Raw genomic sequence first — 13,801 nt, 5'->3', positions numbered from 1 at the left:
TGACAGGGCTGAGGTGTGGCGCTTGATCAGTGCATTGCTGAGGGAGAGGCAGAGGCCTGCACAGCCTGAACAACCAGCAACATATGAGCCATCTAAGAAAAGATCAGCTCTCATGCTTGCCTCAGAGTCTTCATCTGATGAAGAGGAGGACTGGATTGAGAAATGTGTGGAGCAATACAGGGCAGAGCCAACTATTGACATTGAGGACTGTCCCCAGAAATGGTGGTCCAAGCATTAAGGGGCACACAGTGAGATGGCCTACCTTGCACGCAAGTACTTGGCAGCACCTGCCACATCCGTACCATGTGAGAGGTTATTTTCACTTTCTGAGCATGTTGTTCAGAAGAAGCGAGCTGTCCTGTCATCTGAAAATGTCAAAATGCTTGTCTGTTTGAGCAACTGGTTCAGTGCAAAGAAACAAAAGTAATAGGGACAACCCATGCACTGTATGCTTTTAGTTTTTTTTCTTTCTCCTTTGTGGTGTTTCCATGTTCATGTTTTGTAAGGAAAACAGACAAAGGAAGCGGCTTGCGTTGCTCAGCCTCTGCTAAATACAACTGGAGAGCAACAAGAAGTATAGCCAAACTTTTTTAGTCAAAGACACTGGAAGTATTAAGGTATAGCCTAACTGCACTTTATAGGCTTATGTATTACACTCCTCACAGTTACATATGCAATTTATTTATTGTATTTTTATTTTTAATGTGTATTGTGTCTCCCTGTTTTGATTCCACTTAGATGGGAATATGTTTTGTGAGCCTTAACTGTCTAATGGTAAATTAAATAGTTACATTGTGTGGGAGTATATGCTTAAGTTTCCTTTCAGCATATTTTTGAGCATTCAGTACCTTTGAGGTTTTTCTGAAGAATATTTTGGACTTTTCATTGTTTTGAATTGTTGCAATAAAAATAAACATATTTGCATAAAGCAAGTATATTTGTTCACTCCCGTACTGTTAAGGGTATTAGAAACATGAAGAGTATCCTGTTAAAGTTTCTTTAGAACAGATTTAAAAAAAAATCTGTGATTAATTTGCGATTAATCTTGAGTTAACTATTGATGAGTATGCGATTAATCGTGACTAAATATTTTAATTGACTGACAATCGACTGACAGCCCTATATATATATATATATATATATATATATATATATATATACACACAAACCAGCTGTTCTCCACATAACCAGCCAAGGTGTACTCTGAGTGGCAGGTGAACAATAAAAGAACAGCACCACCAAGGCTGGAGACAGAGCAATACTGGAAGAGCATATGGGAGATGGACACAACCCGTAACAGCAATGCTCAGTGGCTAGTGGATCTGAGGGCAGACCACAGCAACCTCCCTGAACAGGGACCAGTAATCATCACAGTGGCAGACATCCAAGAAAGGGTCTCCAGTATGAAGAGTTGGACAGCACCAGGCCCTGACATGGTTCACGCCTACTGGCTGAAGAAGCTGACTGAACTCCACGAGTGTCTGGCAGCACAAATGAACCAGCTGCTAGTTAACGAGAGACACCCGGAATGGCTAACCAAAGGTCGGACAGTCCTGATCCTCAAGGACCCCCAGAAGGGACCGGTCCCCTCCAACTACCGACCAATAATCTGCCTCAGCGCCACGTGGAAGCTCCTGTCAGGCATCATAGCGGCTTAGATGAACAGGCACATGGGTCAATACATGAGTGTGGTGCAGAGAGGGACGGGCAAGAATACCAGAGGCGCAAAACACCAGCTACTGGTAGATTGAGCAGTCAGCCGAGACTGCAAGACCAGACTGACCAACCTGTGCACTGCCTGGATTGATTACAAGAAGGCCTATGACTCAATGCCCCACAGCTGGATACTGGAATGCCTAGAACTATACAAGATCAACAGGACCCTAAGAGCCTTCAGGAACTCAATGGGGATGTGGCGGACAACACTAGAGGCCAACTCCAAGCCCATAGCACAAGTCACCATCAAGTGCGGGATCTACCAAGGAGATGCTCTGTCCCCACTGCTGTTCTGCATAGGCCTGAACCCCCTCAGTGAGATCATTAACAAGACTGGCTACGGATACCGACTACGGAACGGAGCAGTTGTCAGCCACCTCCTGTACATGGATGACATCAAGCTGTATGCCAAGAGTGAACGAGACATCGATTCACTGATCCACACTACCAGGCTATACAGCAATGACATTGGAATGTTGCTCGGACTGGAGAAGTGTAGTCAGATGATAACAAAGAGAGGGAAGGTAGTCAGAACTGAGGGGATCCAGCTACCAGACAGCAACAATGGTAAATGGCCTGTATTTGTATAGCGCTTTACTTAGTCCCTATGGACCCCAAAGCGCTTTACACTACATTCAGTCATCCACCCATTCACACACACATTCACACACTGGTGATGGCAAGCTACATTGTAGCCACAGCTGCCCTGGGGCGCACTGAGAGAGGCGAGGCTGCCGGACACTGGCGCCACCGGGCCCTCTGACCACCACCAGTAGGCAACTGGTGAAGTGTCTTGCCCAAAGACACAACGACCGAGACTGTCCGAGCCAGAGCTCGAACCGGCAACCTTCCGATTACAAGACGAACTCCCAACTCTTGAGCCACGATCGCCCCATTGCGACATAGAGGACAGCTACAAGTACCTGGGAATCCCACAGGCAAATGGGAACCATGAAGAGGCCGCTAGAAAAGCTGCAACCACCAAGTACCTGCAGAGGGTCAGGCAAGTTCTGAGAGGTTAGCTGAACGGTAAGAACAAGATCCAGGCTATCAACACCTACGCCCTGCCCGTGATCAGGTACCCTGTCAAGATCCTAGCAGGCAGGGCATACATGGAACACCATAACCAAGTGGCCGGCATAGTGTACAGGAACATCTGTGCCGACTATATACCCTGGAAGTCCCGAGGTCAAAATGGGAGATGAACACGAGAAGCTGAAGAAATACCAAGGGCTCAGAGAAGAGCTCGAGAGGATGTGGAGGGTGAAGGTAACGGTGGTCCCCGTGGTAATCGGAGCACTCGGTGCGGTAACTCCCAAGCTAGGCGAGTGGCTCCAGCAGATCCCGGGAACAACATCGGAGATCTCTGTCCAGAAGAGCGCAGTCCTAGGAACAGCTAAGATACTGCAGGACCCTCAAGCTCCCAGGCCTCTGGTAGAGGACCTCAGCTTGAAGGATAGACCACCCACGGGGGCGAGAGAGGATTTTTATTTTTTATAATTAAATTAATGAACTCCTTAAACATTGTACTAAGAAACTGCACAAATTAGAAAACTTTAAGGCCACTTTGGCCAGAAAAAGCATCACTGAGGCTTGCCTGTGGACACCTCTCTGTTGAGGAGGATGACTCTAAAAAAAAGTTCTCAACACAAATCTGAGATGGGTGATAAGTAAATGCAGCTTTTAAGGCAGCTGTTCCAAATAGCTTCCATCTTGGAAAGCCACTGGCTACTGTCAGTCCTGCCTGAAGTCAACAGAGGGTAGCCTGTAACCTTTGTGCTCTGGAGCAGTCTGTCACAGCGTAGCTCGTGTTCCCTCACATACTGGTATATTAGATGTCTGAGTTCATGCAGTTCTGGATGTTGCTTCGGCTGAACAATCATGCATCTTTATTGCCTGCTGTAATTTTACGCTGTTAGGTTATTTTGTGGCAGTGTTGTAAGAATCCCAAATCCAAACAGTTGAAGGACAGGGCAGACCCTGCTGTACATGAAGATTTCTCTACATGATGTTAATGGAGATGTCTCAGTGTTCACTTTGCAACACAGAGCTGCTGAGCTGCTGGGGCTCAAGCACAGTTGTCTTCAGGGAATAGATGTTTGTTTTTTCACACCTTTATAAGATACTGACAACCAGTATGTTACCATTGTATATAGTGTATTATCTTACTTTTTTTTTCATTGGTTGTACTTATTTGTATTTTTGTATTTCCTTCTGATATCTGTACCTGAGCTTAGGTAATGCAAAAATTTCCCCGTCGTGGGATCAAAAAGTCTTATCTTATCTTAACTTATGTCCCAAAACACTATTTTACACAGCATGCATCAAAAGAATAGTACTGAGTTCTCAGAGAAGGGCTTTGCCAAAATATGAAAACACATACATTTTTAATAAAATGTTTATTTAACAAACAAACAAAGTAAAAGATAGAAAAGATAAAATAATAATCTACTGATGACAGTTTCTATAAAACACCTAGTTAGTGACTACATAACAGCAGTTGTACCTAGCGTTATATAACCAATCAAAAAGTGGAAATAACATATATTTACTCACACGGACAAAATTCAGTCTTCTAAAGTCATTGTGGTTAGAGTCGTTTCTGCAGTTTGTACAATGGCAATGATGAGTAACGACTGCCAACATAAACTGAGAGCAAAGACATGACACAGAAATAGCCCTTGTTTCTTTTTCACTATCTGTGTATTTATACGCCTCTCTGCATTTAATCATTAGTTATTATTAATCTCTCTTTCACACTGTGTCTTTGTCCTGTCTTCCTCTCCTAACCCAGATATTTGCCCCTCCCAGAGCCTGTTTTTGCTAAAGGGTCCTTCCTGTTAAAAGGGAGCTTTTCACTGTCACCAATTGTTGGGGTTTTCTTTGTATTATTGTAGTGTCTTTACTTTAGAATACAAACCATCTTGAGACGACTGTGATTTGGTGCTATATGGACAAATATGTCACCTGTGCTGTACAGCATCATCATTCCTTGCTGTGTGTTGCAAAGTGTCATTAAAAACAGTAGATGGAGACACAAAGACAAAGCCACATCAGAACAGACACCACATTTCTCTGCATGCAAAGTACAATGGATCATTGAAATACTGAAATATTTCAGATTTAATATTGACCAGTTATTGATTATATTTATAATGGTTTGTTTTCATTTTTTTCATTGACAAAAATCATTTTTTTATCATCAACCCAAACCTGTTTCATTGTGCAGATTAGTATGTGCACATTTCATGCTTGAATAAAATTGTTTCGTGACTTACATTTGGTCTGCAACCAGAGGTACTGTATCTGAAATGGCCAGTGCAATGTCTTTCAGAACAACAGATTTGTCTGCAATATGCAGCGTGGATTTCAGGCTTGCCCAGAAAGTCTGCTGCTTCCTGTCATCTTTTGGCCACTCAAGGTATGTCTGCTGCCTCAGCAAACTTCTGAGTCTCAAATACTTCTTAGGAAGAGAGTCTGTCGGAATGGGCTCCAATAATATGAAGACCAGTGAGTCCTGATGGACACTGATGGCTCGGTGCTGAGCGAAGAAGAGCTCGTAGTTGCACCATTCGCTTTGCACAAAGTGTTTGGAGAGGACAAACAGCGTCTTGTAGCTGGACTCAACACAGTTGATGATGTTGTCTATGATCCACTCTCCAGGGACAAAGTCTCTCTCATGGACACATAGGGAAAATCCAGCACCTTCCAAAGTGGGAACCAGGTGGGTGTCCACCCAGTCAGAATCTTGATTACTGTAGGAAATGAACGCATGATAACTAAATGATGCATTGTTCAAAATATTGGAACGTTTCTTGCCTCTCCTTTTCATCCTGATCCAGACCCATAACATCTTTGTGTACCATGCTCCATCACATTTATGAAAAACCAGACCTACGGCTGCAGATATAACTATTAGCACGGGCAGCGCAACTGCAGCTTGAAGCCACATCTCACACGACAGCTTACTGGGTTTGTACTCTGACAATGGCAGACCTGCAAATGACAGTGGTGTGTTACATGTATAATCTAAGGGCCAGTCCATTAACAAGGACTTGTTGAAAGCAGTGATGAACCAATAGGAGTCACATGAGCAGACAAACGGATTGCCTCCAGCTTTGAGTTTCTGAAGCCTGGGAAGCCCTGCCAAGACCTCTATGGATATAGATGTGATAGCATTCTGGTCTATGTGAAGACTTAGCAGAGCTGGGACACTAAGATCTACCGGGATAACCTGGATGCTGTTGGAGCTAAGTGTAAGATGTGTCAGCTTGGAAAAGCGAGTCAGATCCTTTTGCATTATGGACGTTATTCCTGTCTTTGACAAGTCAATCTTCTCAAAGTCTGATGACAGATATGCAAAGACACTGTTGCCCAGGTTGTTGTTTCCAAGGCTAAGCTCAGTCAGCTGAGCAGGCCAATAGCAGTCCCCATCCAAGTGGATGGAGTTGAAGCTCAGATCCAGAGACTCTAGTGTGTTCATCTGATGTGTCTTCTGAGAGATAAAGGAAAGACTGCTGAAGCGGTTCCTGCTTAAAGACAGCTTCCGCAGTTTGGGAAAAACAGAGCTGTGTGAACACGGAGTCCACCAGAAGCCCGACTCTGTCAGCAGGTTATCTGACAGATCGAGAATCTCCAGTGATGGCAGGGCAGTCATGACTCTGCAGGGTAAAATATTCATTCCAGTCCCAGAGAACTTTAAATAGGTCAGTCTGGAGAAGGCCTCAAAGCTCATGTTTATCGTGGGATATCTGTATTGATAATGGTTCACACCATTAAAGATAACTGAGGAAAGACTGATTGTGTGATTAATGGGTGGTAAATGAAAGCCATCTGGTGTATCCTCATTGTAAGTGATGTTGACAAATGAGAGCTCGTGGAGAGGGGAAAGCCACACGTTCTCCATAAACCCCACCATAAACGTGCTGTTTATCCATGTGTTTTCTAAGGTGAGGTTCTGTATAAAAGGCATTGTTCTCAGGTTCTTAAAGGGGTTGTCGCTCACATTGCAGCTGTCTGGAAATAGAGAGATGAATCGCAACATTTTTGCTTGTGTCACATTCAAGTCCACAAGGAGGTTCTCAAACATTCCAAAGGTTCCACAGAAAGATGCAAAAAGGGACAGTTTTTTGAGAGACTTGATTTTTGCAAGAGAACCAGATTCATACTTTTGCCAGTGAGTTCCTGCTCCCAAAGCCAGATGCTGAACAGAAACATTCATCAGGGCATCAAAGTCATTGTAGCTCACTGACAGAGCAGCTGTGCTACCCAGTGACAGGAAGTCTAGCTTCGTAAAGTTCTGAAAGGATGCCGGTAATTCATAGCTGGTATACAGATTGTTGGCCAGATCAAGAATTTTCAGCTGTTTCAAGGAAATGTCAGGGATGAAAGGTAAGTCATTGTTAGATATGTTGAGAATTTTGAGTGCTGGTGTGTGGGTGAACACTGTGGCTGAAATCTCCCGAAGTCCACAGTGAGCTGCTTTCAAAAAACAAAGCTGGGATAGTCCGGAAAACTCAGTTCCTTCCAGCGTTTGGATGACGTTGTAGGAGATGTCCAAATACTGTGTTTCGTTGGAAAGACTTGATGGAACACTGGTGATATTTTGATGTGAGAGGTCTTTGACACCTCGCATTGATGTGACGCATAGTTTGAATCCTTCGTTATTTTCCCTAATAGCTGTGCAGTCCGGTTTCATTAGGGACACGATGACTATGGTCCCAATCAAAACAGCCACAGATGTGCTGAAAACACCAACATGAATAAGAGAAGTCATTCAAAGACACGACCATTTATTGTGCAAGGAATATCTTAGCACAGCTATGTTTCCAAAAATAGCACCGCCTGAAATGTAAATAAAAGTAGAATGCACACCATTTAAAGTTTACAGTAAAGTATACGGCCATAATAAGATATTTTGACTATGATTCCAGCATCAAACAGAGAATTTGACTGATCTGAAAATCATTGTATTCAGTTTCAAAGCTGTACAATAAAATAGAAAAATAGATGTACCAGAGATGAACATGTACGTTACCTTTGTGGAGACATAGCTTCAGCTTCAACTATGACAAACTCAGGTCTGAGCTGTGTGAGTACTTTTATGCTGCTCTTAAAAGAAACTGTTCCTCTTTTTCCTCTTTTAAATTCCTCTTTCTCTCTGGTTCCTTTCCGTGATTTTCCACTGAGAAAGCAAATGTTATGTCTAAAAAAGTATTTCCTCATAGGGTCTTTCCAATACTATGAAAAAGCCTCAAGTATAATTTCATTTCCTCATATTTTGCTAGGAAAATGAGAAATGGGTGCAACAGTTTATTACAACATGTCCAACCATATATGGAAGCACAGTTTAAAAGGCAAAAACTGACTTTTTACAATTCTTATGAACTTGACATTATTTGATATATTTATAGTCATATTTGATATGACTATTTATTCTTCAATACAGCCTGAAATCTTTTGGGGAAAACTTTTTGTAATTTCTTTGAGAATAGTTCTCCAGCCTTCTGAAAGGACACGTCTAAGCTCTTCTTTAGATGCTGGATGCATTTTGTTCCATATCGCTTAAATACTTTTGAGCTCTGGACTCTGGTAAGAGTCCTTGATTAGTTCCATTGTGTGGTTTCCTATACAGCTTTGATTCCGATCATTGTCACGTTGAAAGAAGAAGCTGTTGCCAACCAATGGTTTATAGACAGCATTGTGTAGTCGGTCAAAATCTGACTTCTCTGCATCTACAATTCCACACATTTTGACAAAATACCCAACACTGCTGGCTGAAAAGCACTGTGCTGTACAAATAGTCATAGACACTCTTGACTACCTCCGTACATACATTACAGTCTAAGGAGCTTGGAGAGAAAGTGACTGGACTTCTTTAAGATGTTTTAACTCTTCACTTCTTCTGTTTTTTTTTCTATTTCTTATGGACACAATTTTTAAATGCTGTTCATCTGCTGCAGATATTTTTTAAAGCTCTCCACTTCTTCTTTAGACGTTTACTTGTCCTGTTTCCCCAGTTTATTAACAGCACACTGCAGACCACGCCGAGATCTACCACGTTTTTGGCCAACAGCACTTTGAGAATCACCTTGTTGGTGCAAAAATGCTATTTCATACTCGTCAGTCTTCAGCAACAGACTGCTTTCCTTTATGATAAAGCAGATAGTTGCAGTGGGTCAGGTGACCCTGGATCCTCCCTCAGCTACGCGACAATAGACCGAGGTACTTGGGGCCGTTTGATGCTCTGAGTGTTTCTTTTTCACTCACCATACGTTTAAACCACTCTGCAATTAATCATTACCTGTAATTTTTTGGCTTTCTTCTACGAGCATGCAGAGTGAAACAGGAGGTTGATCAGCAGTGATACTGGCACTGTACCAGTCAGCTGTGGTGACTTCTTAGCCTATCCTTTGGTCATGAGCTTTGGGTAGTGACACAAAGAATAAGACTGTGAACACAAGACGTGGAAATGAGCTTCATGCTCCTACGCAGAGATTGTTTAACACTCTGACCGAGGTTCTGACTAGTCTGGTGAAAAGTGGTGAAAAATTTGAGAAGCGTATTGTTCAGAGGCAGCACTCAAACTGTCACGGTGTCTGTGTGTCCTTGGTGGACCTAGGCTCCAGGCCACATGTTGTTTTTAGTTTGTGTCTCTTTCTCTCTCCTGTCTCTCACCTGTCTGCCTGGGCGGAGCTCAGCTGGGCTCCCGCCCTTGGCCCACGCACCTGCCGTGAATCTACCTGTTTACCTGGACTTCTGGGCTGCTATTTAAGCTGAGCCCTCAGCTTAAATAGCTGTACTGACGAGTTACTCTCGTCAGTACAGCCCTGATAAACCCTGTTTCTCGTGTGATTTCTCTGTTTATGCTAACCGCAGTTCTCCTGTGCATAGGTTCTCGGACTCGTCCATAATCCTGATCTGTTTCCCTGGCTGCGTGGCGTGGAGTGGAGTGAGAGTGAGTGTGCTGGAGACAAATACGAAAGGAGCGAACGAGCGGAGCATGTTTTGGACTTTCTCCCCTTTTCCCCTGGACCACTGAATATCACTGCCCTGTACACTTTATATACTTTCACGTGGTGTTTTGTAAATAAACTTGTGATTGCTGTTTTAGTTCAGCTGGTCTGCGCCTGAGTCCGTTTTCGCCTGCGTGACACAAACAGGTTAGCCACTCGAAGCTTCACCGTATAATCACATATACTTACATTGTCCACTGTGGACATATATCATTAAGTGTTTCATATGAGATCTTTGTGAATTAAGATGTGCTGCTCTCATGGAGACACAACACAGGAAGTCTGCTCAGGTGTGTCAAACACAACAGTCTCAACAACATCAGGGACAGTGTTACGGCTCACACTGCAGGGACGCTGTGTTTTCACCTCTCTCTGCTCACACACACACACACAGAGAGAGAGAGAGAGACTTAGGCTACGTCCACACTAATGCGTTTTCGTTTGAAAACACATCGTTTTCTCTCCGTTTTGGCCTCCCGTCCACACTGAGACGGCGTTTTCCCCGAAGGAAAACGCAGCGTTTTGAAAACACTCTTGAAAACAAATACATTTGAAGACAGTGCGTTTGCGTCGCAGTGTGGACAGCGAAAACGGAGACTTTCTAAAACGATGACGTATTTTAGTCATGTGATGCAGTCATGTGACCAACTAACCAAAGATAGCGGAGGGCATTATACAGCAGTTGTTTTGTTTGCTCTCAGTTTTGACAGTCCTATTAAAGATTAATATCAGTCTGTACATGCTCCAGAGAGCTTTTCTTCAAATTCTTTAATTCTCACTCGCTTTTGTAACTTTGTACTTTTGTTTTACTCGCAGCAACAACTCCACCTCATCGTTAGTCCATTTAAAAAACTCGGTGCTTTTCCTCCACACTCTGCGGCGACGTTTCAACGAACCAGATAGTAAATAAACGGCAGACAGAAATGAGGCAGGCCGAATCTTCATGCGTTTCACGCATGCGCAGAACTGGAACGTAAGCGTTTTCGGCCGTTTCATTTTTTTTTTTTTTTCGCCTGTCCCGTTTGGATCTTTTGTCATCAGAATTATTGTCTAAAGGCAAAGAAAGATGCCCAACAGATTCACTTTACCAAGTGGACCATCCCGGCCTTGCCGTCCATTTGATTGACCTTTGTTTTTATTGTTTATTTTATTTTATTTTCAGTTGTTACATACGGGACAGACATGACTGGGAAAAGGGAGAAAGAAAGAGAGGGAGGGAAAGAAAAACAGCGGGGAAGAGGAACGGTGATAAAGGGCACAAAACAAAAAAGAGGTGGGGGGGACAAAAAATACAAATATATATATCAATCACCTGCATCACCTGTTGAGAGAAAAAAAAAGCAAAAAAGAGAGCAATATAATAAACAACATCATCGCGATGATCTATGTGAATATGGAGGAGATCCAAACTCCAGACATCCAGAGGCCCTCAGAACACAAGAAACCAAGGAAGACCAACAGAGGGGCAACCATGCCACTCTCCCGGAAAGAGCTGAGGAGAGCCCCAGGTGAGGGGTCGCTCAGCAGCCACGGAGCAGAAGCCAGGGGGGGTTGCAGTGACGTGCCCGTGAGCTCCACCGGCAGCCAGCTGTGCCAGAGTGACCGAGCCCCAGGCCCAGAGGCTGAAGGGGCCCGACCGAGCCTTAGGCGCCAGGCCCTGACAAGCAGCCACCGGGAGTGAGCCGGTGCGTACTTGAGCGCGCAGCCCTGGACACCAAGAACCACCAATTGGGGCTGGGCCATATCATACCGTTCACGGTAATACCGGTATAATGTTGGGCAACGATAAGAAAATGAAATATGGCGATAGAATATGGGTAAAACGCGCATGCGCAGTGCCTTTGTTTTCATACGCACATGGTGGAAAAATCATGGCGGCGACAGAGAATGAGAAGGGCGAAAGCGGATCGTTGAATGAAATGGATGAACCAGAACTGGTTTGTAAAAATGCTGCAACTTCAGTGGTGTGGAACTGGTTTAGCTTTCGTCCGTCAGATACACAACAAAGCACTATTTTTGGTAGAGCATGCTAGCGGGCCGTCGTTATTACCGTGTTTTTTGGAAAATACGGCACACTTAAAATCAATCCTTTGATTTTTCTGAAAATCCACAGTGCCCCTTATAATCCCGTGCGCCTTATGTATGAATTCTGGTTGTGTTTACTGACCTCGAAACGATGTTATGTGCTACACGGCGCTCAAAAATCTGTCACATGTTTTAGTACGACTTTGCTAAGCTACGAACCCGCACCGCTTGATGGATTGTCGGAGCATTACGGCTATCGTAGGCAGGAGCCTCGCGGAGTGATACGTACTGTGCTTCAACATAATATTACCGTATTGTGTGTGTATAACCTCTTTTTAAGTTTTGTTGATATTATACATGGTTATGCTGAGGATATGTCGGCCAATTTCCACTGGAAATGCCTTTTGGTTAAACTGTCAGCAAGGAATTTGCATTTGCACTGTTAAATTTTTATATAACTTTAATGCACATAAAAAACAGCTGCTTGTTTAGGTGAAAATACATTGTTGTTTTTTTTGCACTAATAAATTTGTGGAGTTGTAAAGTATTTTGTCTCGTGTCAATTATATCGTCAGTTATATCGTTATCGCAAATTTTCAAATGTATATCGTGATAAATATTTTTGGTCATATCACCCTGCTGTACCACCAATGCACTGATGTCTGAGGGCGTCAGCCACTGGCAGGGGGAGTGGTAGGGGGAGCACCCAGACCCAGGAGGTGTCACCCTTTTCCCTGGGGTGGAGACAAGCAGACCGCTCCCAAATCCGCAGCAGCAGGGTGGCCCCACATTCCAGACCCCAATAGGACGGCCAACTCCTCCGCCCTGCCCCAACGGGCAACAGAGAATTGGGGGGGGGGGGTGTGTGTGTGTGTGTGTGTGTGTGAAGACTCCAAACCTCCCTCCGCCCGCTCATATGTAGTGTTGATGCATGTGGGTTCTAAGGTGCATTTAAAACCCAGGAGGGCATGGAGCTTCCTGCCAGAGAGCAGTAGGTTAGCGCACAGACCCTCCCGAGAACCCTCAATGTATACGTGTATTTAAAATTGAGAGGTGGGCAACGGCGCCAGAGGTGAGGTTGTACACCCTGATGGTCTTCTGGATGCCGTGTGGCATGCCCACTAGGGCTGGGTATCGTCACTGATTTCTAGAATCGATTCGATTCCAATTCAGAAGGTCCCGAATCGATTCGATTCAGTTTGATTTGATTCGATTTGAATCTGGGAAATTTTGCCTCAGAGAGTCAGAATAATTATTAATTCAGATCATGCATCAGTACATATATACATATAAAAAGAAAGCTGACACTTGCGAGACTTTATCAAAGGTGTGAGCATCACAGCAGAGGCCTTTGGGTCAAAGTAACTGAGGATAAAACACAGAAAAACATGAAGGTGATTTTCCTGGTCTGGGTTTTATAAAAAATATTCTGCAGTAAATCCATTAATCAACATATGAACATTACCTGATGCTGCTGAAGTGAAGCAAAGTTACAGAGGTTTGATTAGAGACACAGCTGAGAGTTTTGCGATTTTGCATAATTTTAAAAAGTTTAAATTTGTTCAGTATTGAACAGCAGAAATGAGGCTTTCTTTTCGGAAGTAAGTAAAAGTAAAAAAAAACAGCGGCCCGACAGCGCTGTAAACAGCGGCAGACTTGTGCGTAAGCGAATAATGCAGAAAAAAGATTTTTAGACGTGAAACTGTTCTTGAAGTACAGAGAGAGAGAGAGAGAGAGAGAGAGAGAGCTGTGCATGAAGTGTGATCGTGGTGGAAGCAAAACAGCAAAAGTCAGAGTGAATTCATGACGATGTTTATGTGAAGCGTAGTTTGGATCTTCTTTTGCTGCTGGTTCAGTCAATATTGTTTGGAGAGAGATAAAAACCTGCAGCTTCAGAATCAGCGCAAAAAAACACAAAGCGCGGACCCGCCGAAACATCAGAATCAGCGAGCTGTCGGCTTTCAGCCCCGACCGTGTCCGTGCCGTCGGGTGAGAAAGGCGACATCTCACTGATTCTGATGCGTCGGCGGGTCCGCGCTTTGTGT

The 13,801-nt window shown here is 43.8% G+C and overlaps 1 protein-coding gene across 1 annotated transcript; it reads right to left on the bottom strand.

The window, feature by feature from the left end:
• Nucleotides 1-4,972: 4,972 nt before the first annotated feature.
• LOC134647084 (toll-like receptor 1) lies at nt 4,973-7,793 on the bottom strand. Its single transcript, XM_063501237.1, has 2 exons — nt 7,754-7,793; nt 4,973-7,460 (listed from the first exon to the last, which is right to left on the bottom strand). Exons 1-2 carry the CDS (start codon nt 7,765-7,767, stop codon nt 4,991-4,993), a joined length of 2,484 nt encoding a protein of 827 aa, XP_063357307.1. The 5' UTR covers nt 7,768-7,793; the 3' UTR covers nt 4,973-4,990.
• Between the last annotated feature and the right edge of the window lie 6,008 nt (nt 7,794-13,801).

This window comes from Pelmatolapia mariae, linkage group LG17 (genome assembly GCF_036321145.2).
Source record: "Pelmatolapia mariae isolate MD_Pm_ZW linkage group LG17, Pm_UMD_F_2, whole genome shotgun sequence".
NCBI lineage: Eukaryota > Metazoa > Chordata > Actinopteri > Cichliformes > Cichlidae > Pelmatolapia > Pelmatolapia mariae.
Note: the sequence above shows the minus strand (reverse complement) of the source record. Positions and strands in the feature narration are given on the sequence as shown.